We start from the raw sequence: 23,192 nt of genomic DNA on the forward strand, positions 1-23,192 counted from the left end.
TGGGGAGGCCCCAGGGCAATCTTCACACCAGGCTTCTAGTTTCTTTTCATTTGGGTTGGAGTATTACTGGGCTGTTTGCACTGGCCTGACCCCTGGGCTTAATGATCCCAGCACTACAAACATGACAGGCGCATAGTCGAATGTGTCACAGGATAACCGTACCCACAAACCAACATTTCCCCCAAAAAGACACACACACCTTTAAGTGCAAATATAATTTCCACAGCTTTATTAACAATTTACAATATATTAAAGTCATTGTCAAAATAGACCATCGCAATTAAACAGTGATAACATATTTCCCCTTCATAAACAATGACCCCCAAATTATAAACATATTAACCATATCAACATTGGCAGCACCACATACCAGGTGCCTCCACATGAACCCACTGACCACTGTAGGGGGATACCAAGACACCCCTACACCACACCGATTAACCAAATAATAACCAATGTAGGGGCATACCAAGACACCCCTACACCACACCGAATAACCAAATAATAACCAATGTAGGGACATACCGAGACACCCCTTCTCCACCCAAATTAACCAAATAACTGATGCAGAGGCATACCGAGACACCCCTACACCACCCCAGGTTCTGAGCCACAGGCCAGCTGGAAACCTAACAAACTAACTTGAACCAAGTCAAATTACTAAAACCAAACCAAAACCCACTGTACCAAAACAATTATTCCAAACTATCCCCGCCGCTGTGAAATAACGGGGTAGACACCTCCACAACCACCTATTAAAGGGAGGGAGGGTGGGACAACCCAGATTTGGAAAAACAGTTAAGTGAGCCACTTACAAAATGGCTCCCATTTATATACCCATAGCATTAGCCACACCTATAACATGGGCTTCATTCAGGGCTGTTTTTCGAATACAAAATGTATCAGGCCATGTGGTTAGAGGATTCTATTTAGTGACTGGGAAGAAATAAAAACATTTTCAGAAAGTATGCAGTTTTTTATCTAGGCAAACAATATTTTACACTGGGTTTAATACGTTTATAAGGGATTGTGGTTGCCACAATACAAAGTAATTACAAACTCGGGACAATAGCCGCACGTTACATTTAATGCTCATATAGCGCACAGCCATGCAGCAGCTATACACTGCAGCACCTGATCTTCTGCTGGAGTGGAGTCAGGTGAGGAGCTTTTGGACAATGGCCCACTGGGCATTTGCCCAGTGTGCCAGATGGCCAGTCCAGGCCTGATTATTAAGGTCAAGTATAATAAGTATACATTAGAAAGGAGCTCAACTAGAGTGAGAAGAAGGTAGAGAGAAGGTAAAAAAAATAAAATTATATTTTTAATATAGACTGATTTAAACGGGATTTTAAGCCACATAAAAGTCCTCCCGTGGGATTACTGTGCATATGAATAGTAGTTGCACTTCTCTAGGGGGCAGGGGCTTCTATTTAGGAGTGCAAAGCACTTTGGAATAAAACATTTTATTATTTCACAATGCACAGATAACCTGATGGTGGACTTTGTAGTGTCAGTTGGCAGAAGTCAAAGGATATTTTCCCTTTAAGTAATCATTCACGCTGGATACAGTGGGAAGATCCCTGTATGTACAATACAGTAATTATTCTATAAAATACATATTCAGCACATCTTCTGTGAGGGTAGCCATCAGGTTAACCCTCACACATACTGCTCAGTGTAGAAAAAAACAACAACCAATCACACGCTTGTCTGCTTGACCTCTGCCCACAAAGCATGGGAGGTGGACACACGCCTTAGAGCTGTTGATCCAATGCAAACGCTGGAAGTTGTAATGTGTGGGAGTGACCAGAGGAGGGGCTGTCCACGCTACAGTCTGCCTTAATGAGTGACAATATCTAGAAACGGCGGAGAAATCTCCGGCACATGCAGCGAGTTCATCGCGAAGCTGTAAGGCTTTAGGAAGACCGTAAAAGGAAATGAACGGAGAAGCCATGAACAACGAATACGATGTCATTGTGATCGGTGGAGGCATCTCAGGTTTGTCATTCTTTCACTATAGGTGCAGAAATAGGCAAAATATACAAAATATGCAATATACACAAACATGCAAAAAAAAACATGTTATACGAACGTATTTGGTGTTTCGTTACCGAGTTCTGGTTACAGCTGCAGCTTTGATGAAAACATTGTGGAAAGTGAAGAATTTCGCACCATAAAACTGACAGTGTGTCAACAACCAGCTTCAGGAGTGTTGCCAGTAACTCGGTTCATTGGCTCGCCCTAGCATTGCTTGCAAAAAAGGGTATATATATATATATATATATATATATATATATATATATATATATATATATAATAATGAACTTTACATTGTTCACACTAGCATTGCTTGCAAAAAAGTGGTTTCTTTGAAGATTTGGGTTTATAAGATAATAAAGGTGGACTGTGACCTTCTGGGTTAATAGTACATTTATTTTGAACGTACTATTATAAATATGCATTGCTTAATTGAAGTGAAAGCCTATTAGGTTTGTTTAGCGTACTGAACTGTAAAATGTATAATTTGGAGAAGTGACAGGTCATTTTTAGACCTGCGTTCCAAGTTTTACACTATGTGACAGCAAATACAAACAGATTAAATCTGATGTTCAATATTTGCAGTATATAAAGAACCTTGTATGTTTCTGGTATAAAAAAAAGTATACTGGGCATATTGGAAACAAAGTCATGGGTGGATCTGGGGGTAACGGGCAATTGACACCCCAAGAAAGACAGGGGTATGCTTCACAAGTAAGCATAAAGAGGCAGGCTTGAGTAGGATAGGGTAGTAGGGCGGTTGCATTGGGTGCAAGCTGCTCTTAAAACAGAATGAGGTTTTGCTGGGTAAGTGAGTTGCGTGTATGTCTGGGTATGATAGAGTGTGTAAGTGTGTGTCTGGGTATGTTAGTGTGTGTATGCGTGCAGGAATCAGCAAGGTGTCTGTGCACCTCATTCAGAAATCTCTCTTTTTCCAGTAATTACATATCAGCACAATGCAATATATTGATGTCTGAAATAATCTTGAAAGGTTTGGGTGATGTACAAAACGTGTGCTAGCTCTGAAACTTGCCTTATTTTAAAGCAGTGCTTCATTATGTTATAATTACAATTGGAAGAGCAGTGCCAGTTGGGGAGGTCATGGATCTCCCTGTAGCTGACCCAAAACAAAGGGACTGTGAGGTCTGTTCCCACAGTTCCCACTGAAGCTAGATGCACTGCGAAGGAGCACTGTAATGAAAGTCTGTATGAAAAGCCCTTGTGGTCCCACCACAGGAATTATGACATGAAAGGAGAGGGAGAAAGATAAGAGACAATGAGAAGGAAAAGAGGTGAGGAGAAAGGGGAGAGATGAAGATGAGAGATATAGAAAGAAGAGAAAGTATCAGGAGAGACAAGATAAAGAGACGAAATAAAGAGAAAAGTGAAATATAATCTATATACTTTATATATATGGTGATCTGGCTACTGCACCTCTTACCTGAGTTTTGTCTAAAGGCTGTCCTGTACAGCGGGCAATTACTTTCAAGGGATCCATGTATAAAGTGGATATAGAGGCAAAAGGTGATTATTGTTGACCTTATTTGCATGCACTTACCCAGAATCCCTTGTGGTTGTGGCAGCACCATGAGATTTCTGAGGGAAGCCTTCTGGCTTGTCTGGTGTCTGTAGATGACTGTTTAATAATGCTTCTACTATATACTATATATTGGTATACATTAAGGTAGGCTAACAAGGTGTGAGAAACAATCAGGTAAGGGAAATGATTCCCAAGAAGTTCAAAACTTTAGTGTTGGTTCCCCAAACTCATTGTCTTTGCAGTATTTCCCCACTCATAGGAACAAAGGGGAGGATGAGACTCATCAACTTTGAAATCTGTCAGCATTTCATCCAGTACACATATGGAAAAGGGTTGCTTTAATCAATGTGCAAATACAATTCAGAGTTTAATAGCACAATTAGCTTGGTTATTATTAATACAGCACCCCAAGCCTTTACACGTGTTCGCATAGAGATGCATTTACTATATTGGACGTTTACAAGAGTGGAACTCCATGATATACCAATACATTGTGAGGGACAAACCCCAGGGAGTTTATCCTGCAAGGGGCTTCAACTGACCCTGCCTAATGTATAGTAAAATAGATGAGATTACATTACAAAAGCTGTTTGGGTCAAATATGGCACAGACAAACTGTTTATTACTAGACATTACACACACAGTCAAACAGATGCACACAGTCACACACATAACATGCACACAGTGGGTTTCTTACCTGGTGCCATCTGAGGAGGGAGAGGCTTCTGAAGTCTCAGCCAATCAGGGGAGGCTTATGAACTCTCAGGCAATCAGGAATGTGGATAAACAGGCCGCGGTCTTTTATTTAGCTTACATTGTATCAACCAATCAAAATTACTTTAAAACATATACCAATACTTTGTAACCATATTAACACTCTTGACACAAACCCAGAGTGCAACCATATTTTAAATACTTATCCGCCCTAAAGACAGAAGGACCACTAAACCACCAGTTCACCCACAGATTAATTTATCTGATATTGGTAATGATATCTTTTAACTTGAACTTGCAAAATATGGTGGAGCAGGCCATCGGGTTTTGGTAATATTAAAGGTGTGGACCTGCTGGATGCCAAAATTGAAACGACTTTAGCTTTCGTCCTGGATTTAATGAAGAAGGGGTTTTCATGGTCACATGCAGCCCTGACTGCTAAATTGAGCCAGAGCTATCCAGAGTTCTCATTTTAGCATATGGCTGCCGAGCTTTTCGGCTTTGAGATTTTGTCTCCACAAGTGGGCCTCCCAGGACGGCTGGACCCCCTATAACTGTAATGGTTGTAAGCCCCTGATGGTGGCCCTGTGTGTGACTTGTAATATGGCAGTTTTTTGATTACCTGCAGTTGCTGTCTTTTTGTATATAAGCATCTATGTCAACCCAATAAAAAAGCTCACATTCATAGAGATTGATATGCTCACTCGTCAAGGCTATACTTTACTGCTGTATCTGTAGGTCTGCCCCATAAAAGGTAATCCTTCTCCCAATACGTGCTATCCTAAGGTTTAAAGGATTGTCTCTGGGCCAGGAACTGCCTGGTTCTAGTGTTTCTGTTTTGTGAGAAATTCACAGATGTACTTTTTCCTACATGAAAATTATTTTCTCACCCAAACATTAGTGGGTCCAATGTAAACGATGCTGTTCTACTTATACAAAGCAATAATCGCATGCTCTATCACGTTAACCAAATATAACTTAGCATTTAGCAGATCTGTCATTTGAATCTTTCCTGAAGTTTTAATCACATTAAACGACACAGAAGAAGGTTTTTCGGTTTCTATGGCATTAGCCTATCAGTGCCTACATTACGGTCACATAATGAAATGTTCCTGGCAAAAATTCTAAATTAGACATATGTCTTAAGGATTAAATAATATTTTTTGGTAAATTTTTCGGTGTATGAAGGGTTTGGTATTTGAAGGTACGGTGGGTTACACTTTGTTGTGTAATTACACCTGTCTGACTAATCTGTAATATATATTAGCCGCAACTAAATTATTTCCTTTCTGCATAATAAAACGTGAAGCCTAAACTGCATGAAGCTAGAGGGCTTTTCAGGATTTCATACATCTACCAATACGTTTTTTTTTCTCTGACCTTTATCTAGAATTAACAGCAACAGAAATGCCAGCCTGAGGCCCAAGTTAATGTGAAGAGGCTTGCGTTGTTACAAATTAAATTTGTGCAATGAAAAAAACAGATCCAGAAACTAAATGAATTAGTCCATATTGGTCTTTGGTTTGATTTTATCAGGCTGCACATATTTCATTTATAAGAGAAGTTGCAGGTGAGTGACAAAGATGGCTCATCTCTTTACTCGCTACTACTGGGGTAAATGCCTTGCAGAGTTATCCCCCATTGATATACCACAGTGTAGAGCCTTGTTTTTTTAATCCTGCTCCCGCCGAATTTCTGACCATTACTGCCCACTCCCGCAATATGTGTGTTCTACCCCCGCCCACTCCCACAACATATGTGGTCAATCCCGCCCGCTCCCGCAACATATGTGCTGCAAGGCAGCCTTTGTGTTGCTCCCACACAGCATCTCTTCTCTTGTTCCGCCCAGGAAAACAGCGGAGTCACGTGAATTTACGTCACTTCACGTGACTCCACTGGGTTCCTGGGCGAAACAAGAGAAGAGACGCTGTGTGGGAGCAACGCGAAGGCAGCCCAATGCAGTCCTCTACCGCAGTGCACCTTAAATGCAATGTTTAGATTACATATGTTTTATTATATATCTGTTATGTTAAATAACTGTACTAACATATATTTCACTTACAAAACCGTGAAATGTGATCATACTATTTATGTGTGTTTACTATTCTGAGACATTCAGTGATAGTGTGAAAGAGAGCTCCAAACAAATATTTTGTTTCTAATAATATCAACATTTAGGTATCAAATATGCGGTTCTCTTTTTTCAAACAGTTCTAGTTTTTGTATTATAGCTACATATTAGTCATTTGCATGTGTTCTAGCTGTGTTATTTTAGCTCAATCTACTAAACAATCAACCTCACATCCTTATCATACATGAAAGTCGATGGAAATAAGAGTTTGATTGGGCAAGCAGGACTTCATTAGAATTGCCATAAAGAATCAGGTCAGTGTGGTGCCTGAGCAAGTCACACAACCGACAATGGCAGCCTCCGGGTCGGATGAGCAAAATTAAAACTTTTTTGTCAATGCTAACTTATATGTATGCAGCACTGTATTTTATGCCCAAGGAGAAAATATTTGTATTCCATAGGAGATGGTATAAAAAAATTACTGCAGACAGAAGTAGGGTCAAATATATTAAATGCTAGGACGGGCAGCACACATAAGAAATATGGGTAGAGTGGAGTGGCAGATGTGGGAGGCAGCGTGGAGTGGCATATGTGGGAGGCAGCGTGGAGTGGCAGATGTGGGAGGCAGCGTGGTGTGGTATATGTGGGAGGCAGCGTGGAGTGCTGTGGTAGGCAGCGTGGCATATGTGGGGGGGCAGCATGGCATGTCTGGGAGGCAGCGTAGCAAGCCTGGGCTCAAATGTGCATATATTGGGGGGCTGGTTGGGAAATAAAGACAAGAAATGTATTATCAAAGTTTTTTTTTATTCTGCTGTTTGTATTTAACATCATTTGTTTAGTAAATTATTTTAAATAAATGAAAAATTTACATTCATTTTTTTATCCGATTAATCGATTAATCGAAAAAATAATCGGCCAACTAATCGATTATTAAAATAATCGTTAGTTGCAGCCCTAGTCCTTATCCTCTGGTTACATATTTATAATGTGCCTAACAATTGTTTTGGCACCAATTTCACAGGCTTCCGGTTTCCGGTGTGTCACTTCCGGTAGGGCGTTTCCGGTACGTCACGTCCGGCGCAACCTCCGGTTTCTCCTGGGTCCTGGTGTAACCTTTAAAGTGTCCCTTCCAGTTGGTCCAATACGGGCATCACACATTGTAAAGGCATTACACATTATAAAGGCTCTTATGGAAACACATAAGAAGGCAAACTAGGGGTCAGATACACATGACAAACATGGCTAGGTACCTCAAAAGAAAATTGCTAAAGGAACACTTTAGTGTACCTGATGCCCCAACCAAAGATGAATGTACAATAAAGTACTAAAAAAATAATAAATCACTTACCACAAACAGAAGCTTCAGACCTGCTGCTGCTTTTGCTTTCCTCCTCTGGTCCATCTATATAGTGGATCAGCCTGCCATACATGTGCATGAGTGTGTAAACAGGCCTACGCGGTGTTTGCATGGAGATGTGTTCACAAAAAGGACAACACGAAATTTAGAGGCATTTGGTGGCTCTACCTTTAAAGGTAGGACTAGTGTTACTCCGTAGATGAAGAAATGGATTTAATAGGCACGTCTCAGAATCACATCTTACAAACGCTACTGGCATTTACCAAAGAGGTAACCCATGATCAACTGCAGTATGACAGGGTACCACTGCAAATCCTGTTACATTTTAAAAAATCCATTGGAAAACGTCATACTTGCTAACAACATTTCTTACTTGTTTGGGTAAGTCAGGTGCTGTAGCTACCCGGTTAGAAAGAAAAATGTTAAGAATGAAAGTCTTTGAATTATACTAGGGTTTGCTCTCATTTAGATTTGGTGTTCTCAGAGCTATTGCCGTGCAGGAGATGTGTTCGTAATATACTTATTGCAGGTCATCTCCAGGGCTGTCTAGGAGAACATTGCTAAGGGGAGGCTCTAATGAGACCCCCATATGCATGTGCTGAAAGCAAAACTAGACCACAAACCAATATAATATTTTTCTCTTTTTTGTACATTTGCATTTATTGTTCAAGGGGCACCCTGGGACAATTGAGTGTTCCTTTTAACTATGCACTTGCAGGGTTAGCTTGACCCTTCTAGGAATGGCTCTGCATATTACATAGCGTTATTTGAGAGTTGAATACAATCAGTTTGCCTGCCAGGGTCACAACTAAACGCACCACTATTGTTTTTATAACATTGCATAATAAAATCACACAGTCTGGCTTCCTCTGAGTACAATATCAGGAAACAAGCTCATTTTGGCCTCTGGTTCATTGCAAGGGAAAATAGAAAGGCTCTAAGAAACAGGGCTCACCCTGACTTAGGACTCATCCTGACTTTTTCATGTAATATGCCAATAAAATATAACTCTTTACGGTGCAACAGAGCTTACACCATATATAAGATAAAGTGATAAAGAAAAATACAATCTCAAAATTTCTTGTGTCTAGTGAATTTATATGCTCAAAAACATTTTAAAGACAATTATGTCGCTTATTGGCTTGTGTATTTGTATATGCTTACTAGTTTTAAGCAATACATCTCCAGCTTTGACACACTGACATTTTCCATACCAGAGATTTATGATGACATCATACACAATAGATTGGCCTAATGGAAATATAGTACAGATAAAAGGAAGCAAAATTAATCATTTAAAAGGCAGCACGTTCTACATGAAATTATCTCCAGCGGGGCAGGAAAACAATCGTTTTTTCCTTTTTGTAGCTTTCATCCACCTTTCATGAATGTATGTAACTATGCCCCATGTCAATCAATTTAAGCATCTGCATCACCTGAAATATCTTTAACTACGAATAGTGGACCACTTCTAGTTTAATGGGCTGACCTTAAAGGGACACTCCACCCTTAATACACACTTCATGCAATATAATATCGAAGTGGTCCTTTTAAATTTCTGTGGTGTCCTCATTGCAAATGTATGCAGTTTGCAGAATGCTCCTTTCTTCATCCCCTCTATTTGCATGCATTCAATTTGTTTGGCTGGACACATCTCCTTGCAAGCAATATGCTTACCTTCATTGAGCTCCAGCACTGGTTGTGTTAATTTTGTAGTGGGGTCTAGTGACATCCACCTGTGTGCAAGGCAAACACCCCCATTGATTTCAGTGGGAGTCCTTACCTGCCACTGCAGCCAGTCAGTATAGTGAGTAGTCAATCAAGTCCATGGAGTGGGGAGTTGCAGCCATGGAGCTAGAGCTTTTACCTAAGATGAAAAACATTTTCTGTATGTATAGAATTAGTCAGTGTGTGTTAGAGTATGGTAAAGCATAGGGTGTAATTATATGTAAGTCTATGGTGTTTCAGTGTGTGTGCATGTGTAGTTGAGTGTGAGGATATGGGTGTGTGTGTGTTGCAGTATGGCATTAATGTGGGTTTGTGTGTCAGCATATAGTGTTAAAGTGTGTGTATGTTAGTGTATGGTGTAGGCATAAGTGTGTGTGTTTTGGTGTTAGTTTGTGTAGGCGTAGAGCGATACAAGCAATGATAAGACAATCTCGGAACGTGGTGCCAAGAACACAATGCATAGAAAGGAAATAAAAACAAAAATAAACATTAACCATATAATCCAGAACAAGACCTGGTGAAAGGAAAACATCATATGGCAATAGGCTTAGCCGATGTGGGGGCAAATGCGCAGCAGAATACGGCCATAGTGAGACAATAGAAGAGATTAATACATAGAGTAGCAGGTATATCAGGTAAGACATTGAAGACAGGACGCGGCTCGCTCACATGTAAACGGGAAAGAAATGACCGATCATGCATCATCAGACCAATACATATTGAGGCAATTGTTGGTCATTTTGAAATATGTACGTGTTGTTTAAGAGGGGAAGTGTCAAAGAAAAACTGCACCCAAGTGCCACTAACCCTAGGCTCACTCCTGTAGGACGGACTATTTTGATCAAGGTGCACAAATACCATGGTGGTTTTGTGTCGATATGAACAAGGGAAAAGATCAACCATAACAACTTTACATTAATCTGTAGAGCCCTGTTTTTCCAATGGTTAATGAACCACTGTTAACCAGTAATGGGTAACAAGAAAACCACATTGTATAAATTTCATCATAATATCCGCATACAATTAGTACAAATCCTGATTACGAAGCTATTCCTTTGCTGCTTCCATTTTCTTTGTTATTACTTGTAACACGCCTTGCAGGGTTTGGAGGACTGCAGAGAGCATTGTGAGAATATTTTTTTTGTTAAATGCTCACACAATTTTTTTTTTACCTTTAGTAGTATATTTAAGATACTTTGCAAAGACATCATTAACTTATAAAAAGTAAAACCATTACCTTCTCTTACTCCAGATTTGAGCTATATTATTAAACAGACTCTTAATCCCCTCTGCAAATGCCCAGGGGGGTTTCTGCACAATCTCCCTGGATGCATTTGCCCCTTGCCTTAACCCCAGCTGTCTTCCATGCAGGAGATGTGATTGTCAAACACACATCTCCTTGCCCATGATATATTTATCGCCAGTCAGCTCCGGAACTCTCTCTGCACTATCCACTGAGTATTTTAAAATGCATGACATAGGCACTGAGAATATGGCTACTGATAACATACCAATAAACACACAAAGACATTATTCTTTGGAATGTGAAAAGGCCAAAGCACTTTATTAATGTAGACAAACTCTGACACACAAATAACAGAGAGAAAATCCAGGACTGGCACACAATATACTCTGGCAGAGTGCCATTTGAATGTCTGAAATTTACCCCTGCCAGTCCCGGACATAAACAATATACGAAAAGAACAGTACCCATTAAACATAAACGACTTAATACACATGCCGACAATTACCCCCAAGCCGTAAAGTCTCCAAAAGCAAGGGGATCGGCTAACTCCAATTCCCCAGGGACCCAGCCCATTAGGGAACGTTTAAACAAAACACACATCTACTGCCGCCTTTTGTCCTGCGACCCCTCCAATTTTCTGTTTCTTTCTTTGTTCTTCATGCTGACTGCCTCCGCTTGGCTGGAAACCATTACAGAAAGAACTGAACACCACCTGATAAAATACAAAACACAGAAAACACCAAAAACACAGAACAGACACAAACATGGGGAGGGAGGGAAACATTCCTTCTAAAATTCAATAAATTGTGATGCTGTGTGTACTGTTTATATAATGTTCCCTAAACACCTCAGATGCCAACACACCAATCAGTGAGGATGGGCTGCCCAGCAACAACCAGTGTCCTCTAGCTGACCCCACTGCCCTCTCATTCGCCTATCTCAGGCCATGTCATGCCGCCCTTTCTGCCTAGCTGTCTCCAGGGCTCCCTTTCTTCTTTGGTGAGTCTGTCAGGGGCATACATTTGCAAATTGTTAAACGTGATATGCCATTAAGCAATTATAATACAGGGAACATTGTTGTTTTGGAAATATCTCGAAAACTGACAAAAAACAAATAGTGTTTTCATTGTTGAGAATCCATTATAACTAATAGAGCTAATAAATGTTTTATTTATCCTGACCATGCATCCATTAAAAATACCATACATAAAATTGAAACTGAAAAATGTAATTGCTTGTTTTTATACTGAAGAGCACTTGCTGGCAATATGCAATAAATAACCAATGACATCACCAAAAATAATGATGAAGTTTGTGTCCCAACATTCAGGTTCCTTTGCTAGAGTTCTTGCATAAAAATTAAGTTTTTTGTTTGCTTTTTTAGGACTCTGTGCTGCTAAATTACTTTTCGAAGCAGGATTGAATGTTGTGGTATTAGAGGCTCGTGACAGGGTTGGGGGAAGAACTCATACAATAAGAGTAAGTACTCCAATATCAAATAGAAAAAAGACAACTTGGTACCCCACCATAGTTAACCTTGTTTAAATGAAACTTAACTAAGATGTTTTAAAGGCCCTTGCTAGATGCAAAGTGGTTAATGATGTTACCAGTCACTTTGCATCTTTAATATGAACCTTTGTATTCATGGCTTTATTGCAGTCCATTTCTGGTATTTCGTTTTAATTTGAATTAGTAGAGGCAGAGCATCTCCAAAACTGCAGCCCTTGTGGGGTGTTCCCGGTCTGCAGTGGTCAAAAGTGGTCCAAGGAAGGAAAAGCGGTGAACCGGCGACAGGGTCATGGACAGTCAAAGCTCATTAATGCACATGGGCAGCAAATTGTTGAAAAAGTTAATGCTGGTTCTGATAGAAAGGTGTCAGAACACACAGTGTATCACAGTTTGTTGCATATGGGGCAGCGTAGCAGCAGACCAGTCGGGGTGCACATGGTGACCCCTATCCACTGCTGAAAGCGCCTACAACGGGCACGTGAGCATAAGAACTGGACCACGGAGCATTTTTTTCTTTTACATCACGTGGATGGCCGAGTGCATCACTTACCTGGAGAACATATTGCACCAGGATGCACTATGGGAAGAAGGCAAGCTGGTGGAGGCAGTGTAATGCTTTGGGCAATGTTCTGCTGGGAAACCTTTGGTCCTGCCATTCATGTGGATATTACTTGGACACATGGATAGTTTTTTTTTTTTTTTTTTTTAGAAGAATGTATATTGAAGTATTAAACTGTCCCTTTACTATACCTATGCATCTCTTTCTTCATTTCTTCTCTCTCATTTTCCCCTTACCTCTCTCTTCTTCTCTCCTCCCTTTTTTGTCTCTCCTTTCTATTTTTCTTCTTTCACCCCTTTTCTCTGTCTTGCCTATCCCTCCTTCTCCCTGTGTTTCTTCTCTCTTTCCCAACCATCTCTCTGCCTCTTGTCCCCCCCCCCAAACATTCTCTGTCTTCTCCCCCTATCTTATATATGTATATGAACTTAATTTCCTATTGTTCTTCAAGCTATTTATCTCCTTTGGTGGCACCTACTTTAATTCCGTGTGGTAATATTTTTGTGGTTTCCCACTTGCAAATACTTAGATGATTCTGCATAATCCCCATATGCATTTTCTCCTGTTCAGACCCTTGTGCACATGCATGGAAAGTGCTTCCATTTTTAATGGGAAGCAGTCGATCAGTGGCAAGAAATGTCAGACCACAGAAAATGAGGGCAGCTGCTTCTGCAGAGCTTCTACTTTTGTGTCAAGCGAGTGGCTTTTTTCCCTTTCTTAGGAATACATATTAAAGTACTTGAATAGTACTTTAATATGCAGTGTTCATTAAAAGGGCTGTCAGGTAAAGTAAATTCTGTCTGTCTTGCTGTCATTCTGCTTTTGCTACCTTTTGTCACAGATCCCCCACATATGTACTACATCATTATATAAATTAATAGAAGAAGACCTAGAAGTGACCTATGTGGTACATATAACTAATGACACATTCTTACAATTAATTTACTATTCTGGAATAAATTGGTGTGTGCAAATGTTTGCCAAAAAGACACACTTTGAGACAACACCGGCAAACAGTTTTACTACAGTAGTAATACAAGTGTAATAAAAGGACACTCCTAACATAGTTTAAGGTTCAACACTTTGAAAAGCAACCCCACCTATATTTACATCAGGTATGGACAAGCAAAATTTGAGATTAGAAGCAGACCACAAAAACGAAAAACTGGATTATTTCCTATAGAAACATAAATACAAAAGGTATTGTTTAAGGAATTTAATTGTGTTGTGATATTGATTTAATGAAACACTCTTTTGTTTCCCTACAGAACAAAGAGGTTCAGTATGTGGATGTTGGTGGAGCATACGTTGGCCCAACTCAGAATCGCATACTACGGGTGGCAAAAGAGTTGGGTTTAAAGACATACAAAGTGAATGTTGAGGAACAGGTCATCTATCATGTAAAGGTAAAAAAAGCATACAAAAAAATTGAGGTCCATGATGCAGAATGCTTATTTGTTACTAGGGATTCGTGCAGTGAGTGGTTTTGTCATTAGGGGAGACATTTTGAATCATCTTAAGTATGAAAACATTTAAATTTAGCTTTTTGACTTTTTTGCTCATGAACCTCCAATATGCAATGGTATAATATTCTAATATGTCTAATATGTTTGTGAGATGTAAGAGTTGGGTCATTTCACTTTTTTACTTGTTTGAAAATTAACAGCATATGGAAACTGTCTATCTGACTAAGAAACAAGGGAGGCCAGGAAAAGTTTATGTGACGTAACATCTTTTCCTTTGTTGACCCAATAAATTGTATCAACGTCAACTAACGTCTCCATTTTATCTTGGGCTAATACAGCTATGTCCAGTTTCATTACAAATGTAATGTCTAATTATAAACCTTTCTGTAATTTGTAATTTTCAATGGTTGAATAGCCATGAATATTCAGCAAGACAAGTATCCTTTTCTAAAGGTAGAGAGCCCAAAGTACACCAAAACAAAGTATACCAAACAGTATTTGCTTAGCGTGCGGGAGAGGATGTCACCAGAAGCTCTGCCATTTTGCAGAGATAACCCTATATACACTTCCACCAAAATGGCAGAGCTTCTTATGACGTCCCCTCCCCCTGATTGGAGGATAACCTCATGTGAAATTAAAGGAGAATCAAGGAGAAGACGTCACAGGAAGCTCTACCTTTTTGTACAACGATAACCTTGTGTGAACTTCCACCAAAATGGCAGTCACTGTATGCTCTGCCATTTTGGCAGAAGTTCACCGAGAGATGCGGACGAAGAGAAAAGATAGAAAGGAGAAGATGGACAACAAGAAGCAGAGCTGTGAGGCAGTGAAGTGGTTGGCAGAGGAGGTTGGGAGACATTCAGAGATCATGAGAGAGAGAGCGGATGAAAATGAGAGTGTGAGGGAGTTAGTGAGTGTAAATGTTGGCATCAGACAAAGAATTTTGTTCCTGAATTTAAAATGACCCCCGATTTTTGTCACAAATGAACTAGCAGGAAACGGAATTCATTTTCTGAGAAACCAGTGGGCCAAAAACTAATCGTTTTGGGTTTTGGACTCATTTGTATATAAATATATATATATATATATATATATATATATATATATATATATATATATATATATATATAAAACAGTATATACACACAAATACAAACATATATAAACAGTGCAACCTTGTAGAAGACTACTATTAGAATATTTCACTGCAATACCATGCAAAAAGTATTTTTGCAGCCTCCCATGGACTAAGCACAGTGTATAATTCCTGTCGTAGACAAATTGTGGAAAAACCTACATCCTGTGCTGATAAAGGGAGAAATGCATTCCATTTCTTATAAAATGCCTGCATTTATTCAGTTCCCTGCCAGCATTTACTGGAATGTTGAAAGTGATTAATCAGTTTTTGAGTCTGCATACAGTGCATGCTTATATAAAATAAAGTTAGCAGAAATATATAAACCATATCCAACAATATATACATATGTAATATAGATATTGAAACAAAAATATCATATTTTGTTAAATAATGCAAGGCTGCAAAACTTGAGTTTTGATAAACTGCTCTGTTTTGTAGCCTTTTGTCTAAAATGTTAGTGAGATAAGAGAGGGGCAATTGTCATCCCAAGAAGCAGAGCACATAGTATTGTTTGAAAATGATAATGATTAATGATTTCATTTTAAAGCAAAGTGTACCCAGAGAGTTTTCATAAGAGATATATGTGTGGAGTATTTCAGTTCCTATGTCACGTAGGCAAAACAAAGATAATACAGTTTTGCTTAGCTTTTCATTTTTTGTCTCCACTGTTGAGATTTCAAGCAATAATTAACACTTTCTCCAAGTCAGTGAGCTGCACATTGATCTTTGTGCAAGGGTGATTACAATTAAAGTCATTTTATCATGCATCGGTGCCACTTTTATTTGCACAGAATTAAAATATGGGAATAAAATATTTGATGTGTTGTCCTTTCAATCAAAAGTTGCCTTCCCTGTCTTCTGGGGAGACGAGGGCTACAAGACTCATCCTTGTTGCAGTAATGTCAAAGTCATCACTTATTTGCAATATGAGCTTAGCAATAGATCAGGTAGAACCAGGAGACTTATCTCCTATATATATATATATATATATATATATATATATTAGTAAGAGAAATTAAATAATTTTCTATTAAATAAGAGGGCTGTAGGAGTGAACTCATTGATTTCACTATGCATTATAAAGGACCAACTGTCACGGAAGCCTCTGTGCCATGGGCTCCTGGAGGGGACAGCCTCCTTCCTACAGACTATGGGCCCTGGTAAGGAGTGTCACGTTCCACGTTATCCAAATCATAAGAGACTCTAAAGACTGTGGAGCTCGGAAACAGATTTGGGGTTCCTGCATTTTGGGACTGTGACGGTTCCTAGGTTACCCCTCAGTTAATGTTATCCTTTTGTGTGTTATTAATAAAAATGTATTTTATTGCCTTATTTCCTAACCGTTTGCACACGGCACACTAAGGTCTGGGAGATAATTTAATGAAGACAATGTGTATTCCTTATGTTAGTGGCGTCTGTATCCTTTTCTATTGTTAATCCCTTTACTGCCCCTGTTGTCTCTGGGAGGCAGATTAAAGGGGCGGTTTGTATCCCAGTATCTTGTTTTATGTTAATGTGTGTTTTGCTGGATATATCCAGCCGTCTGTATCTAAAATAAATTTGTTCTTTAGTTGAGATTATTAACTTAAGTATGTGAATTTCCAGTTTACATATCCAAAATTCCAGAGCTGTCCAGACCATAAGAAATTGTTTATCTGTAATCGGTATGGACTACAGTCTTGGATTTCAAAATAATGTACAAATGAAAATAAGATGGAATGCAGGAGATGGAACCACATGTATCTTCAACATTGACTTGTCAGTATTTAGTTAATTAATAACTTTAGTAATGTGTTCATGTTTTGTGTTTCTAAGGGAAGGACATATGCATTTAATGGAGCATTCCCACCAGCTTGGAACCCTTTTGTCATTTTGGATTATAACAACCTTTGGAGGACAATTGATGAATGGGGAAAGGAGGTATGGATAAATGAATACATTTTTTAAGTTAAAGTGAGTCATAGTCCTGGTACCCTTAAAATGGTACATGAACATAAGATTGGTGCCCTAAAAGAACCACACGTTTTCTTTTTGAAAATGAACCTCAGAGAAAAAAAAAGATGATCATGGTTTAAATGTAAAATCTGGATTAATGATTAATTACATATTAGGTATGTACTGTACTTGTCATATTTACATATTTTGGATTATTAAATAGCAGTGATGCCTAATTTAAAGACAAAATTAAATGGTGATTATTAGGACTTACTTAAAAATGTCACTGGAGGTTCTCACCGCAGAAGTTCTTCTGCCCAGAGAACCGCTGTTGAGAGAGGGGCCCCCAGCAGCGATAATCCAGGATTTAGATGATCCCAACAGTGAGACGGCCTCAGTGACGGCAGTATGAAGGAACTGAGTCAAAGTAGCAAGGTGTACAGCAATGGAGGGGTCAACTCCATTAGAATGGTCAGGGTAGCCGGGTTGGTAACGGAGCTGACAAACGAATACGCCAGGGGAAATAGCACAAGTGGGAAGTCGAACAAGCCAGGTCCGTACACCGGAATCACGAGCGGAGGTACCAAATCGATAGGCAAAAAGTAGTCAGGCAGGCAAGAGTAAAAAAATCAGTAATCAGTAACTCAGACACAAATTCACAGTAAAGACCACAACAGGGTGCCTGAGAGTAGCACTACCAGGTTTTTAAATCCGGCGCCACTCTCAAGCCCTACCTCCAACTGATGTCATAGCCTAGCCCCCAGCCGTCCGTCAATTCCCTGGCTCCTGCCATGCAACACAGCCACGCACCTGGAGGACTGACTGACGACCGGAAGACTGGTGGTCGGCGTGACTCGCCGGCGACGGGACCCGAGGATGTGACAAAAAAACAGGTCACTGCTACTAGCCTTGTTTGTTTTATGTGCACTGGGTGAAGTGGCTTTAAAGCCGATTTGGAAAGTACATGTAAGACTAATCTCGGGTTGGTTAAAAAAAAATCTTTCCAACCAGCTCAAGCTAAATGTTACAAAAGTAATTTATTATTGAAGTCCAGACTGCCCAATAGTTAGCGCTCACTAAACAGTTTCCATTCAGTTTCCATCCTGGCTGATGGTTAGACCAAAGAGAGAAATCTGGAATAAAAGTTAATAAACAAAAAAGTATGATTTTTTTGTGGCATTTTGCTTATTTATTTAGTGAGTGAAGTTATATTATTTTCACTATATATTAACAAGATTTGCCAATTTTGTAAATTCATAAAAACTTCCCAATGAAACAAATGAAAACAAAGCAGCTCAGAATTTTTGTTTGAGTCCTGTTGCTTCTTTCACTCTCACTTGTGCTTTCTCACCCACTCTCTCACTCTCATTCACCTTCTCTCACACTAACACTCTCTCTGAATGTCCCCCTACCTTCTCCACTGCTTCTTCTCTTGCATCTTGTTATTCTTCTGTCTTCTTTCTACGTAGCTGCTCCTTGTGCCTTCTTTCTTCGTCCTTTCCTCTGTGGACATGGCTTCTCGGTGAACTTCTGCAAAAGGGCAAGAGGAGAGGCTGTCCCTGTGGTTTTGCCCTTTTGCAGAAGTGCACAGAGAGACCAGAATAATACAGATAGATTCGCAGAGAAAGAGAGTTGCAGAAACGTTTCAATTTCTCAGCAAATCTGTCTTCATTGTTCTGGCCTCCCGGTGAACTTCCGCAAAAGGGCAGAACTTCTGGGCACACTCTCTCCCCCAATTGGAGGAATGTGGGAGAGGATGTGCCCAGAGACCCCATCCTTTTGTGTAAGTCTAATATATATATATATATATATATATATATATATATATATATATATATATATATACAATAAGATTTCATATACCACAAATTGTTAATGATAGATCCTTAAATTGACTGCCTTTGTCTCATTTCAGATCCCTGTGGATGCCCCATGGAAAGCTCCTCATGCTGCAGAATGGGACAAAATGTCTATGCAGCAGTTCATAGACCAGGTTTGCTGGACAAGGTAAAACTCTGCCCTACAAGTTAAAATAATAATGATCAATAATAAATCATGATGTAATTTCTATTCATATTGTGACTATGGCAGATTCTTTTTTTGTCAACAAGGGGAAAAAACAAATTGCTCATACGTAAGTATGTCTATTTTATTTTTCAATATTAAAGTTTTTCTGTGTAGGCCTATTATTGAGATTGCATTGTGTCTCTTGGTCGCTTCTTGGCCAAAGAAAGAAGCATATAATTTCATAGCAGATAGGAACCCATTATGTCCATGCAGTATGCCCATCATTTTATTTCTGTAATAACCTCAAACCTTAATTTGTACTTGGTCTTGTCTTATATTCACTATATTAGCCTCTACCATGTTCTTCAACATCTTACATACTGTATATGGCATTATGGTAACATGCTTGACTGTAGCCAAGAGTGAAACCATATCACAGTGGCTTTGATCTGATATTTTATCAGAAACCCCACTGATAATATGTTAATTGCTGGTACTAAATTGTGTGCATCTCCTGAAATGTTCTGATATTTCCCACTGTGGTATAGTAAATAATCTGTTGTCCCAGAATAATCAAAACAGAATGTATTTATTATGGTGAAATGTGATGTGTTTATATAGTGTATGAAATATATGAAAAAAAAAGTTATGTACTAATATTATTTGATCTTTTTTATATCTGTTTTCTCAGGGCTGCTAAAAGGTTCGCTCAACTCTTTGTGAATGTGAATGTCACCTCCGAACCACACCAGGTTTCCGCACTTTGGTTTTTGTGGTACATAAAGCTTTGTGGGGGCACATCTCGCATTTTTTCTGTAACCAACGGAGGTCAGGTAATCCAGTTTTCCTCTTTTTCTTTCTGATATTAAATGTGCTATTCAACAAAATATTAGTTGCACTTTCTAGTACGTTAGGCAAATAAACCTGAGTCCATTTTTCACATTCGCCATTTTATTATTTCTTCTGAAGATTTAAGTACATAAGAGCGTCAGGAAGGTTTAAGAAGCACTTTCATTTTCTTTTCTGCTTTTGTGTCATATGACAGCTGTTCCTGGCAAAAAAATATAAATCGGGCAAAATGTTACATGATTAAAGAAGTAGAAGGGTTGTGCCCTCTCATTGTGCTGTGAGTGTGGTGGTTTTAAATCTAGCAGAATAGGTACCTTGAAAATGAAAACACTATATTGACATGGAAAAAATACAACAGTATATAATGAACATAAATCCATGTTTAGTTCACAGAACAGGCAAACTGATAGATGTTCATTTGCTCTCACGGGACATTTTCTTCAGAGTCTGTGTCCCACACTTTGTGTGCCGTTATAATCTTTCATTGAGGGACAACAAATTCTGTCTTCCTTCACATCACATGCTTGCACGGTATTGCTTGTGTTGCTGAACAATATACCCAGTACTTCATAAGGTGTTGGTGCACTCTTAAGACACATTTGCTTATGTTGACATTAATGGTGTAAGCCCCAGAAAATCATCTTATTTTGATAATTAGCAGTATTACCAAGTAAAACATATAAAATCCCAAGAATTTCAATGGTCACTCGAGCTGAGGATTAACTTCAAGACCAGACTTGACTGAGGTGGGATTCCCTCTTATGCTGACACTCGCAAAACAACTCACATACTCACTAACATGCAAGTTGTTTGCAAGTCCATGGTAGTGCCTGTGACTTTACATTTTTCAAGTTACAAGCAAGGGCATGTTAGGTAAGTTGAATGAAAACTAACATGTCCTCACCTGAAACGTGCAACATTTACAATTCACTCCCCCTCCAACCAGACATGGATAGGTTTAATTTAAACGTTTGGATCTGGTTACTTTGTTCTGTGGTAGGCATATTTAATTTATCAAGACAGAAATATGCATAGCTCGTAGACATAAAGTTTCATTATCTTTTGATAAATATAATGGAATATTGCCACTCTGTAAAGCTCCAGATTACTGATGCATATGAAATTTAATTATCTGTCCCTGATCTCAGGAAAGGAAGTTTGTGGGAGGTTCTGGCCAGATAAGTGAGAAAATAATGGAACGTCTTCAAGATCGCGTTAAATTATCCCGGCCAGTTGTAAGACTTGACCAATCTGGTGAAAAAGTTATTGTGGAAACCCTAAACCGTGAAATCTATAAGGTAAAATTTGGTGAATTTGAATGATGAATAATAATTATTTCAAACACTTTTATTGTATTTATAAAACAAAAAGGAGTGTGTATAAAAAAATTAAACCTGGTGGAAAGCCTGGTAACATTTCACTCCATATTGGGGCTTATACAGAGGGTAGGACCGAGGCATGTGCTGCAACTTCCACTACACAAGTTCAGCCAAGCCAAGTCCGAGCTACTTGTGGTAGTATGTGGATCTTTGCTGTCTGCACCAGACACTGTGCTAGTCCAGTGGCCAAACAGAGCAAGATACAGTAAGGGCATCTGGCAATTCCTTTGTTGACACAAGAGGAGATGATGTTAGGGGCTGAGGCTTAAATGTTGGGATCATGGCAGAACAAGGTACATTTGGGATGTGATGAAACAGGAGATTTGCATCATGGATGTGCAGCCGACAAATCTGCAGCAACTGCGTAAGGCCATTGTGTCCATATGGACCAAAATCTCTGAGGAATGTTTCCAGCACCTTGTAGAAAGTATGCCACGAAGAATGAAGGCAGTTCTGAAGGCAAAAGGGGGTCCAACCCGGTACTAGCAAGGTGTACCTAATAAAGTGGCCAGTGAGTGTATATATGAACACAGATCCCACTGTCCATACAAGGAGGATTTAGGCGTTCCTAAGAAGGATTTAACATTTTAAAGCCCCTCCCGCAGGCCTGGCTCAGCCCAGCCAAACTTCCCTCTAAACTTGGGCAAGGCCAAAGAGCCAAGCCAGGCCAGCACAGGAAGGCACAGATCACCCTCCACTTAGAAAGGACCAGGGGTGACTTACATGCTCTATTTCGCTTCTGGCAGAGCATTGTTTTGTCTCCACCTCTGCCCCTGTCTTCTCCAACAGGGTCTTACTGTCTCAGTCAGGAAGTAAAAGACAACGAGAGTGGAAGTAAGTAAAAAATAAGAATTCAGAGGGTTGTAGTTTATCTGATGTGATGTGCACTTATAGACAAATTATGCAAAGGAAAAAAACACTTATTTACTTTGAAGGGTAGAAATGGGAGTAGAGCTGTTAGAGAGGTTAGAGAGGCCAACCAGTAATCTACAATCGCAATCTTCATTCCTTCAATTATTATTTTTGGCATGTCATTTTAATAACGCGCATATACGCTAGTAACTTCATAATAAAAATCTAATGTAGCTAATAGATGATCATTTTCCATATTTTGTGCATGGCTACGTACCTTTGGGGCGCTTGTGTCAGATAATCTTTCGTTAATAAAATGAATAATGTGGAGCAATAATAACCAGTAATAATAAGCCTATCAAACATGTCCAGTGTGTGGTTAGCGAAAGATGGTGAAAGTTGTAATTATAACATGAGACAATTTTCTTTCCCTTGTTTTGTAATAGAAAGTGATATGCTTTTTAAACAGGGAAAGTATGTTATCAGCGCCATACCACCAAGTCTTACTGCAAAAATTCACTATAAACCAGAGCTACCAGCAGCCAGAAACCAGTTGATCCACCGTCTTCCTTTGGGATCTGTGATTAAATGTATGATGTACTACAAAGAAGCCTTTTGGAGGAAGAAAGGTAAGTAATAACAGCATGTGATTCCCTTCCGCTTCTTGCATCCTTCTCTATACATCTCATTCTCCATCTCCTATTTTCCATTATGACTTCCTTTTTTGGTGTCCATTACTATTCATCGTATAGTCTCTTACTCCTCTGCTATTCAGTGTTCAAATGCTCCCAATGTATGTGTATGC

General features: G+C 39.3%; 1 protein-coding gene across 2 annotated transcripts in view; it reads left to right on the forward strand.

Moving 5' to 3' along the window:
* The first annotated feature begins 1,796 nt into the window (after positions 1-1,796).
* Positions 1,797-23,192, forward strand: part of LOC128475015 (amine oxidase [flavin-containing]-like) — a 275,083-nt gene continuing 253,687 nt past the window's right edge. For both annotated transcript variants that reach the window (XR_008346427.1, XM_053457465.1), the window contains exons 1-8: positions 1,797-2,001; positions 12,081-12,175; positions 14,030-14,167; positions 17,181-17,285; positions 19,216-19,307; positions 19,999-20,140; positions 21,305-21,454; positions 22,857-23,016. Coding sequence is in view for 1 of the 2 variants with exons in the window: in XM_053457465.1 (XP_053313440.1) it covers positions 1,941-2,001; positions 12,081-12,175; positions 14,030-14,167; positions 17,181-17,285; positions 19,216-19,307; positions 19,999-20,140; positions 21,305-21,454; positions 22,857-23,016 (943 nt within the window). In the remaining variant the exon portion in view is untranslated. The remainder of the gene's footprint in view (positions 2,002-12,080; positions 12,176-14,029; positions 14,168-17,180; positions 17,286-19,215; positions 19,308-19,998; positions 20,141-21,304; positions 21,455-22,856; positions 23,017-23,192) is intronic.

The sequence above is a fragment of the Spea bombifrons genome, chromosome 2 (genome assembly GCF_027358695.1).
Source record: "Spea bombifrons isolate aSpeBom1 chromosome 2, aSpeBom1.2.pri, whole genome shotgun sequence".
NCBI lineage: Eukaryota > Metazoa > Chordata > Amphibia > Anura > Pelobatidae > Spea > Spea bombifrons.